This window comes from Xiphophorus hellerii, chromosome 7 (assembly GCF_003331165.1).
Source record: "Xiphophorus hellerii strain 12219 chromosome 7, Xiphophorus_hellerii-4.1, whole genome shotgun sequence".
NCBI lineage: Eukaryota > Metazoa > Chordata > Actinopteri > Cyprinodontiformes > Poeciliidae > Xiphophorus > Xiphophorus hellerii.
Window position 1 is genome coordinate 16,703,077 of NC_045678.1, and position 25,843 is coordinate 16,728,919.

Consider the following 25,843-nt stretch of genomic DNA (forward strand, 5'->3'; position numbering starts at 1 on the left):
TAAATATTAAAATGGAAGATGTTTCACAAAGATGTGTGTGTATGTTAGTGTCTGCCTGTGACTGCAGCTCAGGTTGTCATCTCTGCTCGTTTAGACATGATAAATTTCTACTTTGATGCCGTTTTGTACTAATTCTCCTGGCTGGAGTCATGAATGCTGTATCTGCTCAGCCGAGTTTATAGCCGACATGTAAAGTGACGGGATCCGACTAGATTCTTCGTTTTGAGACAAAACTTTGGGGGGAAATAGAGAATGTACGTTTCACAGTAGAAACACTTTGAATGATTTATTTCAATAAAATACAATAAATACACTTAAATTATTTCCCGCGTCCCTGGTCATAATTTCAAAATAAATATTTTGAAAATATCTGTACATCTTTGTTAAATATAACCCATGCACACCAAAGCTGTCACACACCAAGGAATAAAAGGAGCAGTAATTCTTCGCTGAGCCATAATGTCCCTCTGTTGAGAAGTACAATATGTACAGTAAAGTTGTGCAAGCGATGCAAAGAAAATAAAAGCCACACCCATGCAGCGTTTGAAGAAAGGCGACCTCTCGGATTAACTTGAAAACGGGCGAGCGTGCGGGCCTCCCCACCACGGCTTCGTTTAAGAGGACTGAGGTTCAGATTTGGACTCTCCAGAGGACTTGAACTTTGGCAGGTGCAAACCAAACTTCCTCTCCACGCCGGCAAAGGTTGCAGCAGCCAGACGGTAACCGCCCACATGGTCGGCGGTCACAGAGGGGAAATCCTTCACCGCGGGTTTGGGAATGGGCTCTGAGCCAGCGGGACGACTGGAGAAAGAGAGACAGGTAGTGAATAAACGACTATCATTGAGGCGTGGTTCAGATCCAGCAAAACTGATCTCTCCCAAGGGAGATTATTCTCTCTCATGAACACGGAAAAGTTGATATAATAATATTCATTAAAACACTGCATGTCCAAACCAGACTTTATCAAACGTGTTTTAAACTGTTGTAATCGGGGAAGAAGTTCAATTCATGAACAGACTGCTGGTTCCAGCTGTATATTCTCTCAATCCCATCAAGCTTCTTCTCATTTCATGTTATATCCACCTTAACCTAAATGAGATTTTTCATGAGTGAACAGCAGACAGTGTTGTATAAGTGTGATTGAAACTGAAAAGTGTGGCGCACATTTGTATTTAGCAATGTTGGCTTGATAAAAAGCATTCCCACAGCATGTTACTTCCACCACCGATTTAAACAGCGTGGATGATGTGTTCAGGGTATTCAGTGTTGGACGCATTTTAAAATGAAGGCTAAAAAGTTGCAGCGTGTCACATGAATATGACTCGTAGCGAACAGTAAATCGGACCTCTGATGGCTTTTTTTCTTGCCAGGTTTGTTGAGTCCTCCACTAATAGTTGTCCTGTTGACAGATCCTCCCACCCGGCCTATAGATATCTGCAGCTCCTCCAGAGTTACCCTGGATTTCTGGTTCAGATCACCAGACACCCAATTGCACTTTCAGAGAAATGCAAATGCAATTCTCTGTAATTGCAATTGCATCCGTTTCTGTTTTCAGATGAAATGTATGTTTCAGAAATCCTTAAATCTCCCATGGCAACCGTTTGGAGGTGCCTGAATGTCTGTTTTCACCAAGCACCGCGTTTTCCATACAGTTCCTCTTTAGAGCTGCAGTTTTCAAGCAAAGCTTCCACATCACAGAGCACCTCTCTCCAAGACTCCCCCGCTCAGCTCCTTCAGACTAGCCAGCAACAATTAGCAAACATCTGGTGGAATTGCACCTCCCCTAATCATTCCCTCTACCTCTCAGTGAAACGTTGGTGAAAAAAAAAGATATTAAACACTTGATAGAGGAATGTTGCTGTGATGACTTCCTGAAGGCGCAGAGTCTGAAACAGCAAGAGCTTCTTGACAGAGGACCAATTTCAAGGCAAATATGTACGGCATTTTTATAACAACTGAAGGTGTCATAGATACTCGATTGTGCCACAAAATGATACATGTGCCTGGAAAATACATAATACGCCCCTTTAAACTTCACATGTTCCTCCCTGACTGGTTTGGCTTGTTCACTAATGTTCTCTAACAAACATCTGAGGCCTCCAAGAAAAAGCTGGATTAAACACTGACCTCCACCACAATTAGGTCAATTCTGAAGCTGATGGAAAATTTCATGAATATTTTTTTTCCCCCCCCAAGACATTGTTGAGATGTGCATGAAACTGAGCAGGTTTCTCATTTTCTACACCCAAAGTACTTACTGTCCCCCAAAGTCAACGTAGAAGAATCTCTGCAGCAGCTCGTAGGTCACCAGGGTCACACCAAACTGCGGTGACGATCTGAAGACACGAGCTAATGGAAGGCAGAAGTGCACCTGAGGTCAGTTTCTCTCATCTGTAGTCGATAAAGAACGATGGATGCAGGCATGCCTTACCTCCTGCGCCCTTCCAAAATGCACTGAACCCCTCCTCTCTGAGAATCTTCCTGAAGCAGTCGATGACTCCGTCGTACGTCGTCTGGCCCGCTCGAGCTGCCACCTGCAGCCTGGTTTTGATGACATCGGCAGGGGTCACCAGCGACGCCGCCGGTACGCCTTGTTTGCCACACAAAGACATAATGAAGCAGTTTGGGTATGCACAGGTGGAGTCACACAGAGACCAAAATGGCTATACCTTCACGGTGTGATGGGAAGAAAACTATCACAACATAGTCGGTCTATTGATGGGGGGAAACAACAGGAAGGAAACCAACATGCTTTCTTTTTGGGGGTTTTTCCGAGCAGATAATGTGACGCGTTCATTTATGAAACAACACGGCGCCGTCCTCCCAGATGTTTGTTACCTGCTATAGCCCCAGCAGTAAGCAGCTGCAGCGGGCCCACCCTTCCGTCTTCGTCCGCCAACTTTTCCTTGGTGTGTGCATAAACCGGGAAGTAGATGGCGGAGAAAGGGATGTCACGAAGGAAGCAAGCTTTGGCTCCCTATCAAGAATAATAAAAGAAAAAAAAGAGAACATTTTATAAACAAATACATCAGCTCAGAGACTGATGAATGAGAAGAGAGGTAAAGCTGGTTCGTCTGCAGGGATTAAAAGGCTGGGGGAGCTGATTTATTCAGCCTGCAGAGGGGCTTTAGTATTGATGATGGAGCTGAAGGGCTGCAGGGAGAGCTGAAGCACCGGGCCTCCGGAGACAGATCCATCACAGACCACAGTGTGCTCTCTTACCAAGAGGAAGCCAACTTAAAAAAAAAAAAAAAAAAGATCACAAGCAGTAAGTAAAGCCACACGGATCTGGAGGGGAGCAGGAGTGAAGCGCAGTCCCTCACCAATTTGCTGTTGCTTGTTGGCTGCAGCAACCGTCGGCGTGTTTAACACTATTTTTTAAGATTGAAAACACTCAACAACACAATGTCTGATGTTCAGGTTTCTGTTTCCCATTGAAATGTTGTCGACGTAGACGTACAGCTGCTTCTTCAAATGCTGAAGTGTTTCATCCGCAAAAACTTGAAGATGAAAGTAATTTGACTGTTTAAGAAGTTTTTGTTTCTTTCATTTGATGAACATTGAGAAGTAATGCATTTTCAATCATCATATTCTTAATGTAACTTCAAATGAGGTTTGAATTTATTTTAGTAAATCAAGCATCCAACATTTCTAGCTGTTATCAAATAAATGTGCTTTTTCTATAGAGCATGAGCAGAACTGACTGAGGCAATCACATCATTGTCATAATGAATTTTGTTTTGTTGTGTTATAGACCTACACAAAGTGGGGCACAATTGTGAAATAGAAAGAAAATAATAGATGGTTTTTAATGTTTTTTTATATATATATTGAAAAAATATTTAGACATTTCAGGAAGAGACATGGCCGCCCACTTTCACTGACACGCTGGGTAAGAAGAACATCAAGAGTGACTCTGGAAGAGCAGCTGAGAGCCACAACTAAGAAGAGAATCAGTCAATATCAAAATCTTGACTCACTTTTAGAATAATCCCATAATGAAACATGGTGGTGGCAGTATGGTGCTCAGGGTCATTCTCATCAGCACGTGTGGAAAATTGGAGGGAGCTGAAAACAAGGTCACCCTGGACAACGACTTTAAAGATACAGCTAGAGCTAGCATGTTTATGTATTAGAACAGCCTAGTTAAAGTTCAGACCTAAATAATGGATAGAATTGAAAATCAATGTTCACAGAAGCTCTCCATCCATTCCAACTAAGGACAAACTATGGAACAGACGTCAGAAAAGTCAGCATTTGTGTATCGACTCAGGTGGACTGAATGAACGTCTAAAAATGTGCATAAACCCTTTGCAGATTTAATCAAGTTCTTTCTATTTTATAGATAAGCCTGACTTGGTGTTGATATGATTTATAAAATCCATTAAAGTTTAGACGGCAGGCTGCTTCTGCTATGCGTAAAGTCTTGACAAGTTTAGTATTTTTATTATTTTAGCATGTTAATGTTTTCAGAATGTTCCCCATTTTACATTTTCCAATAATAATAATAATAATAATAATAATAATAATATGAGTGACACATAAAAAAATGGACACACTCATGTCTCCCCTTGATTCCTGGTGTGTTGGCTGGTCATTATTCTTTTACAGTTCAGGTGGAAAAATAATAATGTTCAACAACTTCAAAAAAATTCATGAGAATTTGTTTGAATAGGATACCAGATATGGTCCAAAAACTGGGTGAAACATTCAAGAACATGTGTAGAAACCCTATTTTAGGCAGTAAAGTTAATAGAAAGCGCATATTGCTGGTCAGGTGTTCCTCTGCCCGGCTGTGCTGTGGATCCTGAGGATCTGACCCACCTTGTAGAGGCCGAGGAAGCCGAGGTCCCTGACGACGTTCAGAGCGCTGACCCTGGGGCCCGTGGTGATCTCTCCAGCCACCTGCAGGCGGATCTTCACGATCTCCAGTGGGTTGGTGAAAATCACCTGTGATGCTCCAGCCTACAAAGTGCAGCACACATACAAATATATCTGCGTGTAAATGGTAAGCTGTTTTCCTGAGTGGGTTTTGTCCCTCTGACCCCTGTGAGGTGAACTCTGGGTGAGAACGGAGATGGTGTGTAAGCATTTTCCCCCCTTATGGGAATTTTTAAATCATCTCAGTAAACTTAAGCACAAAAGTTGCTTTATTTTCACCCTGTTTTCCGAACGGCCTTGACAGGAGGAGGAAAAAGCCGGCATTGATGGAGGAACAACCGGGGTCAGAGCGGAGCAGGAGAAGCCACTGGCTCATGGTTGGGAGGCTGTGACCCTGGCAGCGGCCCTCTGCCCCCGCCGCCTCCCCTCCAGGCGCCTCCTGTGGCAGGGTGAGCGGCCCGGCCCGGCCTCGCCCCGCACACTTCCCCAATTCAACCCCTATTCCCAGGGGAGAGCGCTGAATCACCAGGACAGTCCAGGAAAGCGGTGCCCTGGAGGCATGGCACCTTCTGACTCTGGCACATTTATCACCCTCCCCAAATCTAATCAGGCCCCAGGATGGCTGCCACTGACATTCAGGGCAGGGGTCTTATCTGTAAACATCCGAGCTAAAAAAAGCTCGTTTTCAAAGCGGAGGGGAGGAATATCCGCTGCTCTGAAGATTGATGCACTCATCTCCTGTCTTTCATCTTCTGCAGTGATAATTCAGCGAGTTATCAGATTAAACTGAATTTAAACTTTCATGAGTGTGTGTGGGCATGTAGGGGGGTGTGCTTGCGTGTGTATGTGGGACAATTAACAGGAACTCCTCAGAGCCGATTAAACAAACTCAAACTTCTGGTTTGCAACAATTGAGAGATGGGACACCCTGGTTGTCCTCCGTGAAGACCTGCACTGGGACCTGCGCCGCTGATTTGGACCCCATTGTCAAACTCAATCACGCTGAGCTAGACCCTGCTTCATCCAGAACCCTCCAGGGCCTCTTCCTCCAATTACACTCTGACAGGGGTCGCAACCTCAAAGACCCCGCTCCTCCGAGCCCAACCTGCAGGCCTTCATTCTTTCAGCCTCTCTCATATCTACTCTGAGTGAAGGAATTACATCTTTAATCCAACGCTGCTCTCAGAACACGTTACAGAACATGTTTGTGTAGGATTTGTGGTCTAAGATTCAAAGGAGTCAGAGGACAAAACAGGCTGATAATTGTAAACGGAGGAAAACAAAAACTCTAAATAAATAACATTTTATTTAATCTAAGTCTACGTCTATTTTCTCACAGTTGCACATCCAAAATGAACAAAGCTCCCGATGATGGGGAAATATTTGCTTCTTTACTTTAAATTTTACACAAACATCAACCAACAAACAGCCAGATAATTTTTTTTTTTTCAGTACGTATCATTGTCATTTATATGATCTTTTGCACATTTTAAGGAGTCAAAGTGAGGCTTTCAAACTTAACACTAAACAAATTGTCAAACATGCTGGTGGCAGTATCATGATGTGGGACAGTTTGGTATGAATAAGGAGACCCACCTAAAATATTTTAAATGCTTAAACAAATATGGGTTGTTGCTGCAGGATACCTTTTTACCAAAACATCAAAAATGTTTTTGTGAATTAATAAATTGGGCAGATATCATCCTTCTAGAATGGTCCCGAGGGCCTTTGAACATGAAGAGGCTGTGGTTAAATCTGCCTCATCAGCAGAGAAACCAGCCAGTTTAAATACACTTGATCAATATTGCCAATAATATCTGATTAAATATTCAACCCAAGTCTTGATGATGTCTCCAGAAAATGTGTGAAAGCGACTAAACTTGAGGTAATTAACAAAATACAAGTTAGGGTGTTTATAAATTTTGAACCTGATATTTATTCTATATTGATAAGCGAAAAGTTTTCAGCTCACTGCCTTCAAATTCATAAGTTTACTCGTACGTAAAGTATGTATTTTTGTCTAATTTCTGGTTCAAATATCTTAGTACACTTGAAATAAAACAAAACTAAATTAAAAGTAACTTTTCAGCAAGTCATAGGAGCTTGGTCTAAGTCAATAACTCCTGAATATTGATTAAAAAGTTTTAGTTCCACAGGCAGATTCTTTCACTTATGACACGAGAAAATTGTCTTTTCTATATTTTTTAAAATATTTTTTTAATACTCTTCATTTAAAGAAGAGTATTTTTTAAGTGTATGCCTAAAACCAATTAGGAACGATGAAATTATAATGTCATGGATTTGTAAGCTTTTGATAGGTTAAGTCACAACATCTGAGCTAAATTGTGGCTTAATTGTGGATGTTTTTAATGGCAAAATGTCAATAAGTGGGTCCTGGTAAACAGCAGCACAAACATACTTCTACTAAAACTGAAAAGTGTTTCCAAACTGTTTCTGTGGTTTTTGAGTATTTTTAACCATTTTTGGCACAAAAATGTTTGGACACAACCGACATGGAAAGTATTCCCGGTTCTCTGGTTCCCTGTCTTTTATCGCTCGTACCAAGCCTGGTTCTGCTGGAGCTTTTTTTATTGTTAAAAGGGATTTGTTCCTTTCCACTGTCGCCACAAGCTTGTTCGGGATGAACAAGATTTGACTTGCTACAAAGTCAATAAAATCTGCTAGGCTTCCTTAGATAGATCTCTATTAACTAGCTGACTGCACTGCATTATACTCGGAACTGAATTGAGGGTTCATGTAATTTAAGTGTGTGTTAAGGTGTGCACTCTTATGGAACAAGGGTTAGTTCAGCTTTCTGTTTGTTTTTTAGTTGAACTGTGCAGGATAAATGTCACATTAAAGGTGAAGAAGGTTTTTAGTGGTTCATCATGGTTTCATTGTTTACAGTACAGACCAAAGGTTTGGACACACCTTTTAATTCAATGAGTTTCCTTTATTTTCATGACTATTGACATTGTAGATTCACACTGAAGGCATCAAAACTATGAATAACACATGTGGAAATATGCACTAAACAAAAAAGTGTAAAACAACTGAAAATAGCCCTTATATTCTAGTTTCTTCAAAGTAGCAACCTTTTGCTGTGATTACTGCTTTGCACACACTCTGCATTTCCTTGATGAGCTTCAAGAGGTAGTCACCTGAAATGGTTTTCACTTCATAGGTGTGCCCTGTCAGGTTAATAAGTGGGATTTCTTGCCTTATAAATAGTCATGAAAATAAAGAAAACCCATTTTAATTAGAAGGTGTGTCCAAACTTTTGGTCTGTACTGTATATTACAAAAGCCCATCATTTTAACAGGGACGTGCAGACCTTTAGGAGCAACTGTAAAAGGAATTGATGCTACATAAATGAAATAAACTCCGCTCTTAGTTTTTGGTTCACTTAAGGACATAATTTAACACTTACAGATCCACCAGCAAGAATCTCTGCCAGAAGAGGGATGGTATTATCTTGTGTGGTGAACTTGTCTCTGACGAAATCATTCATCTGGAAAAACAAAACAAAAAGGGAAAATATTCAGGGGAAAAAATGAGCCAAATGAGAGTCGATCTTTAAAGCAAGACAGTAAATTTTACATGAGCCGCAGCCACATCTTAGATTGCTCAGATTCTTTCATTCAGAGACTCATTCGTATCAACTTTTCTTTTCTCCAGCTACGTGGTGGAATGACTTACCGTGAGTTTGATGGCTTTCTCCGGGGCGACGCCGATGAGCTGCGGGAGGAGACCTGCAAAATATTATTCATAGATAGCATCTGAGGCTCAAAGTTTGCCTTGAGATGAGTGCTCATTTTTATCTTGGCTGTATGAATACATTCGCTGACAACCAGAACAATGCGACCAGCAGGGTTCTTGGGAGCCTAAAACAAACCTGTAAATATTTACAGATAGTCGCTGATACATGTGATGCATCGAGACACAAAAGGTCCCATTGAAACCGGACAAAAGTCCAGAAATGACTGCTCCTGAATATAGGATCCGTTGATCCAGCTATTGGTGGGGAACAGAGAGAGCTGTGTGGCCATGGACAAGATTAAGAGGGGGGCCTGGGGGCCTGGGTGCTACAGTGGCGATAGCCGCCATACTGTTTCAGCGCCCATCCTTCATCAAACCAGATAAACTTCTGAAGGAGCTGCTGAGTGACCGCTGCTGGTATGCGGCCAGAAAACAGCCGAGCGTGTCTGCCTCTGAGTCGATCGGCCTCTTATCAAGAACAAGAGGGAGAAATAAGACGCTGCAGCGTTGGAGGCAGCTGTAGATGGCAGTCTTGACTTCCCTCGCGAGCAGCAGAGCCCCGGGGGTGAAGGGCTTGTATATCAGAAGCCTTCAGCACTATTATCAGCACTCCGACAGAGGCAGATCAGACGGTACATGAATACCGCTGGTCATTTTCGCTCAGGGAACTCTCCCAGGTACAGAGATAATGAAAATCCCTGGCTGCTGTTGAACACAGAGGGCAAAGGATTCTGGGATCAATTAGAAAACCATGCTCCTGACATTAGCTCCCTGATACTTTCCCATCATGTGGGCCACGTTGCACAATCAACATGCACATGTTGTTAAAAATATATATATATATATATATGGAAATGTAATGACCTCTGTAAAATCCAAAGAAGCCCTCATAACGCAGCACTTTCTTCGCACAGTCGAAGCTGTTCTTGTACATCAGCTCTCCTACGAAGGAACCCGTGGAGCGCTGGTTCTGCATCCGAGTCTTCACCAGGTCGATGGGGTACACGGCAGTGGCGCCGGTGGCTGCAGAGCAAACAAGTGGTCAATGCTGATACCAAAAACAGTAGAGAATTGCATAGGTCAAAGAGAACTGCAGTATTTAAGGAGATTTCTATTTTATTTTTGAACTGCATTTTTTGGCTAATTTAATGAAGAAAAGTAGAAAATCTGAAATTTTGAAAGAGTGAAACTTGTCAAGACGAGTTAAAAATCAAACAAAACTTCTTCTTTTCTGATCATTTAAATTGACCGTTTTTTTCTAATTGCTAAATGTCACAGAAATGAAAGAAAGAACGTCAAAGATTCGTTTATCAATTTATTAGCAATCAGAGGTTTGTATACATTCCTCCATATTTGGTAGCATTGCCTTTGAACAATATGATTTGTGTGAAACATTTTGGGTTTCTTTCCACAACCCCCCCTCAATAGTTTACTGGAGTTCTGATCCATTCCTCCTGACAGAACTGGTGGAACTGGGTCAGGTTTGTAGGCCGCCTCACTAACACAAACCTTTTCAGATGAGTCCATAAATTGTCTATAGGACTGAGATCAGGGTTTTGTGATGGCCACTCCAAACACTCACTTTGCAAATCTTACTTTTTTAGTTTCTTTCAGAGAACCCCATGAAATTATCCATACCAAGACTAGACTTAGGTTTAAAGTTATCTTTTAATTTGAATAATAGGTTTATTTCTGACTGGAAAGAATATTAATATCTTGAAGTGGCCCAAGCAGAGTCCTGACATGAATCTTTTTCTAGGGTGTAAAAATTGAATTCTCAAAAAAACAGGATTCAAGTCGAAAGACGACAGAGCTTCTGAATGCCTTGGTTTTTTCCATTGGTGAGGGGCAACATAGACTTCAAATGTTGTCACAATATATGTTGCATTTATTGTTACAATAAAAGTGACAATAAAAAGTCCATAAGAACTCATTTATGTGTTTAGATTGGCTATTATAAAAACCCCACAAATGCAAACACTAGCCATAAAAATAAACAGTGGAGAAAATGAGTAAAAGTAACAATCCCAGCCATGCTGTCGGCTTCTACCATCAATAATTCAGATTTATCGCATAAAATAATTGTCCATTATGTATTTATTTGTTTGTTTTTATGTTGCTCTTCAGCACTTTGGTCAACCTTTGTTGTCTTTTTAAGGCATTTTATTAATAACATGTCATGTTAAAGTGTCATCCACACAGAGTTGCAGAGATGCAACCTGTTAAAATATATCCAACAATGCATTTTTGTTATCTATTTATTAAGTTGTCTTCTTATCCTCACAGCTTGAACAATATTAGCAGCTCAAATGCATCTTTAAGAACCCAAAATGACTGGTTTCTGTAACCTAGAGTGATGCTGAGGTAAGCTGCACTAAATCCCTGCTCTCAGCTGCACATGCTGCATCTTGTCTGACATCGGTTGTTGGTGTACTGATTGTTCTTAATCATTCAAAGAACCTAAAGGGTGAGAAAAAACTCATTGCAACAAAGAAATTGCAGTTTCACCGTTACATCTCGTGACAGACATCTCGCCCGGGCCCCCGTCTTAATCGGCCACTGCTGAGTGTCTACGACGTAGACTCGCACACTCACAGAGTCGGAGTGAGCTCCTGTCTGTGGCCCGGTTATGTCAGTGGTTCCTTGTTTCTGCTCCCTCCAGTGTAATTAGAGAGGGAGATTCCAGGGACTGCGGTTCCGGAAGATTTGTGTCATTCCAAAGCTCCGTCTCCAAAGACAGCCTGGAGCCACCGGTGGCACGGCAGCACAATGCCGGAGCCTCACATCACAGCCCCTCTCCCCTGAAACACAATGGCCGGCCCCGGGGCCTCAGTTGCGCCAGTCGGGGCGGCTAAGGTTACCCCTCGGGCGGGCCGGGGGCCTCTGCTGTCACTCATGTCACTCACCTCCGGCGATTGAGCCCAGGGTAAACCTGTAGGCGGACTCTGCAGCCTGGAGCCAGACGGGCCGAGACGTTTCGTGAGCGTGCTGTATGGGAGGAAAGAGACACCAGCGGTCAAATGGATCTGGAGAAAGATGGAGGCTGGATCACAGCGCTAATCATGAATCGGCGGGCTATCAAGCCACAGTGAAACGGATACATTGTGGAAAGAAAAATGTTATGGAGATGGAATGTGGACATTTCATGTACAGTCTGATTCACAGGCAGTCGGTATTAAATGTCAGAGAAAGATTAGCTCTGGATGACTGTGTGGACCTGTAGCAGAGTTTTCCACATGTGTTTCATCTTGGAGGTTGTGATCCAAACATTTGGTTTTTATTTTAAAAGTACGATTTCTCTCCTATCTCCATCATCTCTGCACTGGTGTTTGATGTTCTTTGTTTCCGCTGGAGTGCAGGGGAACACATTAGCCCAACAACCCGTTTCCGTGTTCAGATAATAATCTACATAAACGCAGTTCCTTGCAAAAACTTTCATATTCCTTCAGCCTTTCCACATTTTGTCACTTTCACAAACTGTAATGCATTTTGTTTTGAGTTTGGTGTGATAGAGCGACATAATGTGGGACAGAATAGTGAAGCCGAAACACACCCACCGACTTATCATTCTAGCAAAAAACACCACCCATTTACTCTGTCTCTTACCAGACATTAAGAACTGAAGCAAAAAAAAAAAATTGACAGATTGCCTGATTATATTTTGTGCTTTTCATATTTGTCTCAATCTGAGATGGCACTGATGGTGAAAAAGCATTGAAAATGCCTTTTGTGTGTGTTAAAAACAGAAAAAAAAGCTTTCATGAATCTCAAATTGAGTTCTAAGAAAGGTTTGAACAGTTTACATATTTTAAGCATTGTAGTAGAGATAATAAATGATTTAAAAAAGTGAAATAGCCATTTAATTCAGTAAGGGCTTGTAAGATTCATACTGTATCAGCCACCAACTTTAGCCAGCTTTATAACAGCTTTACATTGCTTGGACTTTGGAAAACACTAGGGGGCGACAATACTTAGTGACTGGGCATGCTACTATGAAGAAGTCATGGAAAATTAGTTTGGGGTTTAGTTTAAAGATACGCCAAACCTTTTTTAGTAAGAATGGCGCCCACCTGATCATGCCGCCCTGGACATAAACTGCGCTTTAAGACTTTCAAATATAAATAAGAAGGTATGCTGTGCATTTGTATTCAGCCACCTTTACTCTAATACCCCCAAATAAAACCCAGTGAAACAAAGTCGTTTTCAGGAGTAACCACATTACTACATAAAGATCTCTGGTGTGTAATTTAATCCAAGTATAAATCCAGCTATTCTGTGAATGCTTCATAGGTTTGGCAGGGATCATTTGAAGAAGCTGGAGCTGGATGAAGATATAAATCGATATAAAGTTCTACAGAGACCTACACAACGCATCATCCAAAAATGCATTGTTACTAAATATCCAGTAAGATGTTGAATTTGCATCTTTGTTGTATATATTTAAGCTAGTTGATTGATCAAAAATATTTTTTTTAAAGGACACATAATTATTATAATACATCTCCGATTTAAATCTGGATTATTTTCTATAAAAATAAATCATGATTTTCATTTAAACAAGAACATTTACATGAAGTCATTTATATGAATGCTCCTGTTAGCTCTTTACAGATGTTGGATGTTTGGTTATCACGGAGTTCAAGCTTCTGAGAAGGTGAAACTCTTACCCACCATTGCAGTTTATACTCTTTGGTTCTCACTGGTTCTCACGCTCAACCGTATTGGTATATTTTAATTTGGAAAGAGCAACTACGGCCTCCACACAGGCTTTTATTACATTCAGCATTCCTTCTTTACGTACAAAACTTGGAAAAACTGCATTTTCTTACAAGGCTCCTTCTACTTGGTACAAACTGCATCAAGCTGTTCAGCTTCACTGAACTGAAGGGTTTTAAATGTATTTTAAGGATAATGCATGAATTGTTGTCCATGTACTTCTTGCTTTACAATCTTTTATTTTCCTTTGTTATTCTTTTTCAGTTAACTGATTTTATGAACTGAAATAACTCTAGTGTGTTTTAGTTTGTATGCATGTACATTTAAAACAGGTCACTCTCGAAAATAAGACCTTGTGTCTCAACAAGATTTACCAGTGTATAAATAAAGGTGAAATTAAAAAAAAAATCATGTTCTATGTTCCAAGATAGGAACATAGTAACTCTGGAGCAGCTGCAGAGATCCACAGCTCAGGAGGGACTGGACATCTATTCGTTATTTGCTCTACAAATTTGGCGTTTGGCAAAGAGTAGAAAGAAGAAAGTCATAAAATGTCAGTTTGCAGGAGTTTCTTCTTGCAGGGGAGAGAGTAAAAATGTGAATGAAACTGAACTTTTTGGCCTACATGCAATACACCCTGTATTGAACATCACCCTGATTATCATATATCCTGAATATCACCCTGAAGATACCTTCCCCACTGTGGAATATGGTGGTAGCAGCATTATACTGTGGGTATGCTTCTCTTCACAATGAAGGTTGACAGGAGGATACATAAGTCGCATTTATTTTTAGTAAAATACACTAGAGTTTGTGGTTGTAATTTGAAATCATGTGAAAAACTTCAAGAGGTGTACATGTTTTTTAAACTACCAGAGTGCGCTGTCTGGGGGTGTGTGAGTAACTTCCCCCATACTAGACATTAAGGGAGCAAAGCAGATCCCTCTTTTCCTCTTCCCAGATGCTTCCACTGAAGGCCGCATGCTAACAAGATCGAGGTCTTGATCAAAGGCTTTAAACAATTAGTCTACTTCCACTGACGAGCAGGCTTGAGAATCACAGCTACCCCACGCCCGCCTCCCCAGAAGGAGTCAAATTCCAGACCTCTGAGCACGAGTCTCGGGAGCACGAGTGGTCTGAAAGCTCTGACACAGAGCCGTGTTATCCGGTGGAGGCAGGAACTATTTTGTTCTCCCACATCCACCTTGCCTCCCACTCCCCTCCTGCCATTAGCAGACTTCGCTAAAGGCTTCTAAAACTTCTCAAGCCCCACGGTGATAAAAGCCTCTTATTAGCGCCTCAGATGTGTGATTGCAGCTGATGCGTATGTGCAGCCGCACTGAATAAAATAGGAAGAGCCTTTCATGGAGAGAAGCAACGCAACAATCCATTCCTCTTCTGTGACTATAATTGGTGTACTTTTATCTGGGAGTTTAAGAAATGCACTTCACAAGGGAAGAAAAACATGGGCTCTCTGCTAATTCAGAGCCTGAACATGCTGCCTTTCTTCGCTTCCTTTTCTGAGAGGGAAGCGGAGATAGAGAAGAGGAAAAGGCTTTGATGAAAGCCAGTTGGAGGAGGATGCGAGGAGTATTAGAGAAGTCACTCAGGATACCTGTCTCTGAGTCTCAGCTAGGTGGTACGGCATGGCTCCTTCCTCCAGCGGGGCGACTCGCTCGATGTCTGCGTTGTTCAGCCGCCTTAATGAAGCGAAAGTGGGAGTTAGGCCAGGAAAAAAAAAAACTGCTTCTCCACTGAGCTGCAGCAGCCAGTGATGTAAGATTTTCCAGTCGTTTTTTTTACTACCAAATAACTTGAAGTTATTGCATCTTTAATTCAAACTCGCATAGACAACACACAAACAAAGCTGGATAAACGCCCGAGGTGCGGCAGGTAAATGAAAGTGTTTTGCTGCAGAATATCTGAGACAGAAATGTTCCCCGCTGGCCTGACGCATCATAAAGTCTGCGTCCATGTTTTATGTTTGTCTTGTAAAAATAAGCCAGTGGAGCCACTGTTACTAAGCTAAATGGGCCTCAACTTCATCTTTACAGCCAATAAACAAGACCTGTAACATATTTATTCTATTTAAGCAAGAATTTAAAAAAAAGAAAAAAAAAGTAAATTTGAAGTTGCTCCAGAAAAAGAAAATCTGAAGTTTTAAGTGTCACCATATTTATACAAAAAAAAACCTAAACACAAATATATGTAACAGTTTAATCGTTTTTATTTGAAACACAAAAAGCATCAATTATTCCTGCTCTTCCTTTTAACAAAGTAACACAAAAAATTTAATAAAAGACCTGCTTAATATAGTGTTAGTTTAAGGGATTATTATGTGGAAAATAACTTTATGCTGTTCTGCTCTTTATAGACAAGGTCAAGTAAAAACACTAGATGGCTAACTAGACTGCAGAGGGATTCTTTACAGTAGTTTGGCATGTAGCATGTAAACTTTAGTTTCAGAATAAAATACAGTATTTCCAAACAGTTTAATTACTTTCCTTGTAATTATGGAAAAAGATTTACTAGTCCCCTTTCTGCCAGCTGGTTAGCAGTGCACAGCAATGGTCGGTTCCTGGCATCTCATAGGACTTTACAGAAAGTCCACACCAAACTGAACTGTCGGTGTGGTGTGCTGGGCCATTTCTTTTTGTCTTCATTCGACTATATCCTCTATGGCTAGCCTAAAAGTTCAGTAAGAAACTTTAAATGTGTTCCAGCTTTCTTCAGCAGTGGCATCTTGTATAGTGAGCATACATAGAGGTCATTTGGATTTAGAGCAATATGCATCTTTTTACAGAAAAATGTGTCAGTAATTTTTTTAAATAACTCTGGATTTTTTATTTAAGAAGAACCTGATAGTCCGAGGTCAGATTATGTCCCAAAATGTGTTGAGAAAATAGGTCTGTAACCAATAGCATCATTGGGTTTTGCAACAAGGAGGTCTTAAGAGAGCTTGTTTCATTTTAATCCACTGTGATTAGCTTTTTGTGTGATATAAAACCCTTTTAAAGTCCATCAGTTACAAATAAAACATAAGATATTAATTTTAGTATAAGGTGAGCAGAATTATTTTCTAAATATGGACAGGTTTTCCTTGGTTGCTTGGCTTACAAATATTCAAATTGGTAAATGATACACTGATAGCAGTCAGCTACTGGACTGTAACTGCACCTACCCTGGACAGTCTGATAGAAGCAAAATCTACTCCTTGGGTTATTCTACTTTTGTAGACACAAATTAATTAACAGAGGACTTTGGTTTGCTTTGAATCCACACTGTTGCATGCTGGTAATGCAGCATCTTACCCAGAGTGAGAGTGGAGGCCGACGAGCTGGAACAGGATGTCTATCTCCATAGGAGTGATTTGACCAAACTTATTCGCAGCATGAACAAACTCTTCTACGGTTCAAAGAAATGGAAGGAAAAAGGAAGTCATACAAACATGCCTCAAAAAGCCAAGCTAGAGACCAAGAGGTGGAAATAAAAAAAAGGTATTTTCTACAGTAAATAGGCTTTAATTACAATAGTATTTGCAAATACTGATCTTTGTGTTTTATCTTAGTTTATATGTTTGCTGCTGAAAAGGCATGTAATGGAAAGTATAAACCTTTAAACTACTTTTTATGTGCTTAAGTTCCTTCTTTGAAAGTATTCGCCGCATGAACATCCACTCTAAGCATCGCTCTATTATTTGAGGTTCAAATTTAGTTCTTTGCTGCTGCCTGCTAGGTAACAAAGTGGCCATCGGGTGGTCTTTCTAAAAGGAAACCTAATGGTAGTTGTTGCGGAAAGGAAGAGTTAGTTATTCGCTTCCCCTGAAAAAGACCTTTCCGTCAGTTCTGCAGATGTAACCTGCAAGCTGACTTGACGTAGTGGACTGTGTGGACATGCCTTGCACGACAGGAAAAATGAAAAGTGTTTGTCTGAGCCTGAATATGTTGCTACTATTTGCAAATACTATTAGCCCCACGTCTTCTCTAAATGGAGGAAAAACCATGGAGAGAGAGAGAAGTCTGATGTTTGGATCTCAATGGACAACACAGTTGGGAGCAGATGTGACTGACAGGATCAGCTACTCATGTAGAGGAGGGGTCATCGGATTACCACATTAAAAACGTTCATTTACCTGTGTAATTTAGTGCTACAGTTAATGTTCCCTGTGTGTTCACTCACACCACTCTGTCGAGAAAGTTAAACATAGGATCGAACAGCCAGATGTCATAGCACACGTCAAATTCAGGAGATTGCTGAATTTCAGGAGGTGATTAGAAGTACCTTTAGTGACGAGAGTTTCTTTGTGCGAGCCGGCGAGGGTGCTGTAAATCTTGCGGATCAGCTCCATGCTGTTGAGGAGGGCGTTGAAGGCAGTGAAGTAGGAGAAGCTCACCATGTGGGAGGTGCTGCCTCCTGCAGCCTGAACAAACAGTCAGCTCAAGTCAGAATAGCAGGATTTTTTATTTTAAATAGTGTCACTCGTGTGTAGTACGACTCACTGAAACCAAGTTTTCTTCTACGAAAGGAGTCAGCATGTGGTGCCTGATGGTGGACATGATGTCACTGAAGTCCAAGGCAGTGATGGTGCCACTTTTCTTCTTGTCTTTCTGTGCGAATGCCTGGCGAGCGTGCTCCAGCTGCAGCTCCTGCAAAAATAGGCAGATGCAAATGGCAAAAGATGAATTGAATCATTGCTAATATCTAGTGCAATAAACTCCAACGCAAGTAGTTTCTGGGGTCAAATTTTCAGAACTATGAAATCTGTTTTGATAAATTTTAAAGCACAAAATGTTTGCTACGAATTGACGGCAGATTCTTGCTTAGTGAGCATGGATGGACGGATACTTTATTTTCTTTCTTTCATCTCCACAGATATAGAAGCCGTCAGATGCTACAGTGTCACACAGGCTATTGTCTCTCTCCAGACACTCATGAAGTCCAGGTGCTGAGAAGCCTGGTCTGAGAGCCGAACGGCTGCACAGTGGCTGGCAGGTGTGTGTTTGCAGAGACATGATTTAATACGACAACCATGCAATCAGGAGAGGATACGGGGGAACCTGAACCCTGCTGTCGGAGCTCATCACCTACAACCAGAGGAGAGTGGAGCACCGTCATTGAAACACTGGCCTAATTGTTGGATTGGCCAATGCTTTTCTTCTGTCTTTTGTTGAAAGCACATGATAAATTTTCATCAGCTGACAAAGCTAATACTCACCAGTACTGCTTTTTTAGTCAAATACACATTGTGGCAGCGCTGCAGCTCTGAATAACAGCTAAATAGACACACTTGTAATTTTTATTCTATTGCCAACTGACTATTCCTGGCCATGACAGCAGACAACAATAATGACATCAGTGTATGAAATCCTGTACACAAGAGGATCATTTGTGCAGTTGTGGGAAACTAGAGTCAGTTATAATAAACCATAGAGAGCTGTGAGGGATCCCGCAGTGAAGTAGAGAAGAAGCCCACCCAGCTTCTTCCTGAGACCACAGCCCTCAAGCCCGGACCAGGTTCCTCCGCACATACACCGATGCCGTTTGCCCACCACAAAACCATCACTCAGATTCAGGTCAAGTCCCACAAAAGAACAAGCTTCGAATTCTTTACAGGCACATTACTCAATGCATGTAAACCCAAGGAGACGAGGTCATGTGCAAGGCTATAGTCATCTATGTTGCTTTTATTCTAAAGCATTATTTTCTGTCTCCATTTTCATCACATTACTACATTTTCACAGTGTCAAGCAGTGACCTCCATATCTTGTGCAAATGGGAGTTAAATCAATATTTGACATGTTCTAGATCTCATCATTGTGGGATTCAGCAAACAAAAATCGTGTTGGTCATTCTAATTAAACTAAAACAAGAGACGTTTGATTATTTTCAATTTCAAACAGTGAGAAAAAAAATGTGTATTGGTTTTTTTACTCAACATCTGGTTTCAACTGCATACTTTCAATATGCAGAGAGAAGACTTGAAATACAAAATCAGAAAAAAATATCACATCGAAGCAATCCTTTGTCATTGCTAAATTGTAATTCCTGATAATGTGGTACTGATTGTGAATTAGCAAGTTGTGTAGCTCTAACTCAAACATATGTTTTAGCAAAAGTTCTCAAAATATCAGCTGTTAAAAATTATGAAGGCTTATATTTTGTGGCCATCTTGTGGGTGAGAAACCCAGACATTAGTCTCTGCAGTGACACTGCAGATAAATTCTGGGAGATCTGATATATACATGGTTGGTAAAACTCTTGACATGAAATGTTTACCTGCAGAAACTGAGTGAACTCTGCGTAGCTGAGATTCTTGTTTCTCTCATGGCCGAAGTGCAGCCGGATGAACTCACAGTCCCAGTTGAAGGGGATGTGGTGATGGACTGTCGTCTGGCTGAAGATGTCTCTGACATTCTCTGGAAAAGTGTTAAGAAATGGTTAAAAAAAACCACAAGGACAAACATCCAGCATGCAGTTGTATTATCACACCATTCAATTGTCTTTATCACATAAATACTTTAAATAAATGCGAGAGTCTTCCCTAGAAGGCCTTTGGTTGTCAAAGTCGATGTAGTGCTCTTACACCTCTGACCTGGCAGTGGAAGTAGTCACTGAGTCGAGTTGGTGAGTAGCAACCTTCTCACAACTCGGCTGATTCAAAAGACAGAGCACTTTTAGCCTGCATGGGTTTTTCACAAGCCGGTCGAGTCAGCCATGTTAACTTCAGCTGTAACATGCAAACTATGTCCTTATAAAAGGTCAAACAGAAGAGGCAAGAAGGAGTCTTGTGACCTTTGATGACACACTTCTTGTGCCATATCGTGCAACCCTGACTGCTAGACAAGAATGACAGGGAAGATGAAAAGAAATGAGGCAAAAGGGAAAGCCAGAAGGTAGGATAGAAGAAAAGAAGTAAGGATAAAAAGAAGGATGCAAGGATGGAAGAAAGCACACCAAAGAAAATAAGGAAGGGAAGGAAGGAAGAAAAGACAAGGTAGGGCAGACGAAAACATTTAGAGATGGGAAGCAAATTTTTTATGTTTTTTTTATTCTTTTGAAAAACAGATATTTTGTGGTTGTGTAGAAACGCTCGATACTCTCACCTGTCCTGCTCTGAAGCTCTACAAAGCGCTTATTTGACTCTTGGAGAACACACAAAATTAAGAGCTAAAAAGTGTCTTGCTGTTCTCAGCTTGTTTTATACCATGTACGTACCAAAAGAGATGTTTCCTGTGCCAGTCTTGTCAAACAACTGAAAGGCCACTATGAAGAGGGCATCAGGGGCGCACAGAACCGATTCAAAGGCCAGAAACTCCTGGAAAGAGATCAGTCTGTTTGGATGAGAAAGAATAGATGTAATCTCAATGAAAAGAGCAGATTTTTTCAGTAAAATTACAAATTTTACAGCTGTGTCAGCTTGAATAATCAACTAAATAAACCCAAATAAGATCAAACAAACTATAATATTGGCATTAATGGCATGAAGCTATTAGATAAACTTAGCGTTAAGGTAGTTTTAACACCAGTTAAAACAAAAAACGTCAGAGTTCAGGATTAGTTCCAATTAGTGCATTTTGGATTTTGTCGCCGTCATTTCTTCCAATTTGATGCATTAAAGTTATATTGATATTAACTTGGCAGTAGGACATATTCAGCCTCACTCTGCTGTCACACAAGACATACAGTATCTTGTCTATGTAAAAAAAAACTTGAGGGATTAAAACAGAATAATAAAAGACCAATATTTAGAAAACTGAACAGCCACTGTCTTTTTACAAGTGCAATATCTTCTGCTGTTGCATTGCTTCTGTAAATATGTGAAAATGTCATTATTAAAATCTAAAACAAAGGAAGACATAGATCAAGTGAAAAGCAAATGGTTTACTTTGAAACTCAAAGTCACCATCATTTAAATCTGAAATATAAAACCAACTTAATTTAAATATTTAGACCTACCTAACGGCGAGAGATAATACAACAGCTGTTTAAATGCGACTTTGAGAAAACACTGAAGACAAAATATACAGAGAATATGCATTTATAATAATCAGCTTCTTATACAGCAGGAGGCAGCTTCTGCTCAAACTATTGGCAAGCCTCTGAATGCAGAATTAAAAAACAAAAATGAGCTTTGCCTAAGATAAGGACAAATTTAATTGAAAAGAAAAATATGTGGAACAGATCAAGACAGCCGAGATAAAAAAAAAAAAACCTTCTAAATAAAGCATAGTCAGACATGACACAATGGGTGCTACAAAGAAATAGGAGATGGGAACTTGGGCTGTGGGATGGATGAAATGACAACTGAAAGCAGAGCAATAGAAAGACAATGGAACAATCAAGTAATGGAGAACAGCCAATGCAGGAAACAGGCAGACAGAACAAACACTGACAAGTGGGTAAAATTTTCTTTTTGAATCAAAACAGGAATTTAACTAGCGATTGAAACCAGGAAACACTGATCTGCGCTTCACAGCTTTAGTTTGAATTTTCACAGACCTCTGTAGATAGCAAGTTTGATAAAGAAAACAATAGTTTTGGAGCACAAAATGAAAACTGAACCATTTCTCAAACTTGTGTGTGGATGAAAAGTGTAGAAAACAAAACGGTTAACATTAATAATAAGGAGCGTGTTTTGAGACATTTCAGTCCAAGACAAGATTTCTACTCACCCATCCTTGGTGGTGTCGGCCACTCCGGCTATCAGCTCCACAGTTTTGGGGTTGTGTTGAGGCTGTGTGTGCAGACCCAAGTAATTCTGCACAAAGTCTCTGGGGGTCATGTAATGCTCCCCATCCTCCACCACGCTGGCATACTGCAGAGGACACATGTACAGAGCTTTAAGCAGCGGTAAGAGTGGATTGACATGTCGTTTTAGACAGAGAAATTGTAAGGTAGAAACTCCATTGTGCGCACAGAAAGATGAGGAGCTCTTCCCTCTCTATAGGGATCTCTTTTCTGTGTCACAATATGGTTTTGTGTTTTACAAGAACAAAGGAATCTCAGTTCACTCCAGCTACAGCGCATTTAAAATCTATACAATGCTATGCTTTAGGGCTATAATGACACGTAGAACTGAACTGTTCATATTCTTTCACATCATCTTTCTCTCTTAAAGCTACTTGTCAGGCTGCTCTGTAAAAAAAACAGCAAAACCCATTTTACATTGATAAAACATGTCATGGCCAGTTTGTTGTTGTATTCTATTTGTTTGTTCACAATGAAAGGTAACCCTCCCAAAAACAAGCTTCAAATCCCACACGCCTCTGGTGACATCACAGAAGGGGAAAAAGCAACTAATCAGATTTAAATTGTCTTTGTCTTGTTTTTCAGATTTATTTGCATGTTTTCAGCCACATTTATTTTTTAAAGGAGTAATCTGTATTCTACACAGTGGTACCATAATCTTTAAGATCTATTCTACTCTTACACCTCTTGTGATGTTATCAACCCAAATGCACATGAAGCATTGAAGCTGGCATTTTTAGAACATTTTTTTAAAAACTTTATAGTATGTGAAATCCTGCTCTTCATAACCAAAGGCTATCTGACAGATGTGGGTTTATTTTGTTACATGTTATTGAAAACTAATTATTAGCCTTTAAATCATTTATAAAGCAACATTTTTTAAGCAAAAAGATAAAATTTAAAAAACATAACATTTTATCTATACATATTATCATTATAGCAAAATAATTAAATATTAAAAACTAAATTTAGGTCCTTCTACTGTAAAGCATTTATACTAATTGATATATAATCTCTGCTTTTCCATAATGTGCTTTAGATGGATGCAACACAAATAAAAGCATCAACCTTTAAGCTTAGGAAATATGCTACTCCACATGACTGAAGTAAAACCTGATCTTAGTGTCAGGGCTTCAAGATGTACAGTCATTTATAGAGACTGGGTAGGGTTTCATGTTTGGCACCAATTTAGCTCTGGAAGCAGAAGGGGAGCATGAACCGGCAGCAGAAAGGCCATGCTCATGGGCCCGAGCCAAACTCAAAGAGAGAAAGCAAGGGTGTGGGAGGAGACCCCTCCAACTCCAAGTGTTTTCACAGCTACAATTCAATGCGCTCTGCTGAATTAATGTTTCAGATGGAAAATATTAATTTCAAGCAATCTATTGCCATGCTTCTCCGTCACAATTGTGTATCTTTTCACCCTCACAGTAGGCCTCAAGTAGTTCTTAATCAAATTATACAGGCAGTCAGAGTGAATAATTAACCCTTCCACCTGAATATGCATTGAAATTAAACAGCACTGTTACAGCTGAGTGAAGGGATGTTGAGGGCTACGAGGAGACCGGCATTTCGAACTGAGTCACTTCGTTCAGGAGCAAGTTTACACTCCAAACAAGACACTCTCAGAGGATAAGCAAAGCTAAAGACGTGACGAAGAACAGTGGAAGTTCTTGGCTAAATTCAACCCTGGGAAAGCCCCTTTGCTCGGCACACCAACAACAATCTGATGTCAAAGAATGGCTTTGAAATGACTTGTTTTGTAAATCCCAAACCGTGTTTAAAATAATCTTTGTGCCATGCAGAATAACTGAGTTAAAGTTTGACCAGTCAAACATATTGTTTGACAGATGTATTGCGTATTGTTTACTCCAAACAATATCTACAGTAAACAAATCTACAGGTTTGTGACAAGAGCAGTAGAAGTACCTGCTTGACAACTCCTCCTTCTGTACTACAACTAATCTAAAGTGGTACTAATGCCATAAAAATAAGACAGTGAAGTGGGTTTTTGTGTTTTCACAAATAGAGTAAATGCTTTATTTTAGAGAATATCTGTGCCGTTCAAGTTTGGCCAGCCCATATTATTAAGTGCAGCCCTAATTCTTTATATATACAAGAGAAGTTAAATAGCCCTTTTCTGAATGACCCACTCAAAAATTGTAAATCAGATAGCAACTTCAGCCAGCAACCATTTAAAGTTTTTACACTGTGAATAACTCTGAGGGGCACTCATCCTCCTCACATGGGAAAATGCAAAAAAGTGGAAGAAAACTTAGTTGGGGTGCCCCAAAGGCTATTTTACCCTGGGCAAAGAGCCACATCATCCATATCATAAACTTCCACATGACAGGAATGTGAGTTTTAGTCAGGGCTTTGAAAAGAGGATGAAACAAAATTCAGTAAGAAGCTTAAATTTCAAAATGTACAAAGTAATTCTAGATTATAGCTGATCCGACGCTAACCAAAACCTTTTATATGAGCTTTGATGGAGTTATACCAGGCACTGCAAAAGCAGAACTGACAGATAAAGTAACAAACCATGCATACAAAGTGTTTTCCTATTCATTTGTGCTTTTGTTAGAGGTTGAGACACAAAAATTGTAACCTACCTTTAGAAAAATAGTCTTCAAGTCATTAGGGTCAGCTCTTCTTGTGGCTTGCACCTGTAACACACAAGTTTGAAGTCTCCATGAAAAAAAAGTTCTCAGAAGAACACAATGCTGTCTGGAAATTAAGAATCACACAGAAATCTCTGTCATCAACAAAACTGGACTTCAGTTTGTCACTTTTCAGCTTTGATTTTTTATTTTTTATTTTTAACGCAGGCGGCTCAGCAGAATCGATCACAGGACTCGAGCAAAAAATAACTAGTTCCAGCGTCTTTTTTAACAGCTTCGAAACAAATCTCTCAGATGCACAAAAGCAACAGAGCAAAGAAATTACAATTGTCTCTTTGAGGCCAGGGAGATGCGCCTATATGTCAGGATGCAGAGCAATAATACAATAAAAGGGAGGAGGGGACTCCGCTGCGGTGAAGCTCTAACCCCAACACGTCCGCGCAGACTAGACGTCCTCCGTACCCCAAAGCGCAAAGCCCGCGGCCGCTTTTACATCGTTTTTAAACACATTTCTGCTAAAGAAATATTGACGGAGTCACCTTGACCGCCATGCTGGATGTGACGTCAGCTGCAGTGGACCGTACTAGCGCACGCGCTGGGGTTCAGCATGCGGGCATGTCAGCAGCAATGTGGATGTCTGGGACCCTGAGCTAAAATTATCCAAGTATTGTCCCCTCTCTCTCTCTGCGGCCAGACCGGTGTTGTGATGGGAGAAATGACTGCGGCTGAGGTGCTGCAGCATGTTCCTGTCTGCTCTGGTGGGAAGACACACCTGCTGCCTGCAGCCCATAAACACAGGATACAAGAAACAAACTATACAGTCACATGGCTGAATTTAGTAAAGGTGACTGAAGTCCTGTGGAATAAAACCGGTCAAGGGCAAGCATATTCTTCCCTGTTACACCGTAAAAAAATACTTCTGAAGATGTTAAATGAAAGTAAAGATAACAGATTTTGCTACAGTAATATAATTCAAAGTAAAAAAACTAATATATCCGTTCACACTAGCCGTATTTCTATTCATTTTAATTTCAATTCGGTAACATTCTTCACTAGAGAGTCAGCCACAAAATATTATTGTTAACTGACCAGGCTGTTTTGAGACTGCTGTATCCACGCAC

At 40.5% G+C, this 25,843-nt stretch overlaps 1 protein-coding gene across 2 annotated transcripts; it reads right to left on the minus strand.

Moving 5' to 3' along the window:
- Window positions 1-271: 271 nt before the first annotated feature.
- LOC116722964 (calcium-binding mitochondrial carrier protein Aralar1) lies at window positions 272-25,427 on the minus strand. 2 transcript variants are annotated; one of them, XM_032567401.1, is made up of 18 exons: window positions 25,262-25,427; window positions 24,714-24,767; window positions 22,029-22,171; window positions 20,572-20,687; window positions 19,633-19,772; window positions 17,856-18,002; window positions 17,638-17,776; window positions 16,668-16,761; window positions 14,972-15,056; window positions 11,547-11,628; window positions 9,505-9,663; window positions 8,581-8,633; window positions 8,312-8,392; window positions 4,825-4,965; window positions 2,839-2,977; window positions 2,432-2,590; window positions 2,259-2,349; window positions 272-801 (listed from the first exon to the last, which is right to left on the minus strand). In XM_032567401.1, exons 1-18 carry the CDS (start codon window positions 25,271-25,273, stop codon window positions 615-617), a joined length of 2,022 nt encoding a protein of 673 aa, XP_032423292.1. In that variant the 5' UTR covers window positions 25,274-25,427; the 3' UTR covers window positions 272-614. The 2 variants fall into 2 exon arrangements, with proteins under 2 accessions (XP_032423292.1, XP_032423293.1); XM_032567402.1 differs by lacking the exon at window positions 25,262-25,427 and adding an exon at window positions 25,048-25,232.
- Window positions 25,428-25,843: the final 416 nt, after the last annotated feature.

Excerpts from the sequence above, each read along its gene's own strand:
- LOC116722964 (XM_032567401.1), bottom strand. Across the intron at positions 19,773-20,571 it reads CACAGGAAACATCTCTTTTG|AGAATGTCAGAGACATCTTC; the intron begins GTACGTACATGG and ends ACACTTTTCCAG. Across the intron at positions 2,591-2,838 it reads TACTGCTGGGGCTATAGCAG|GCGTACCGGCGGCGTCGCTG; the intron begins GTAACAAACATC and ends GTGGCAAACAAG.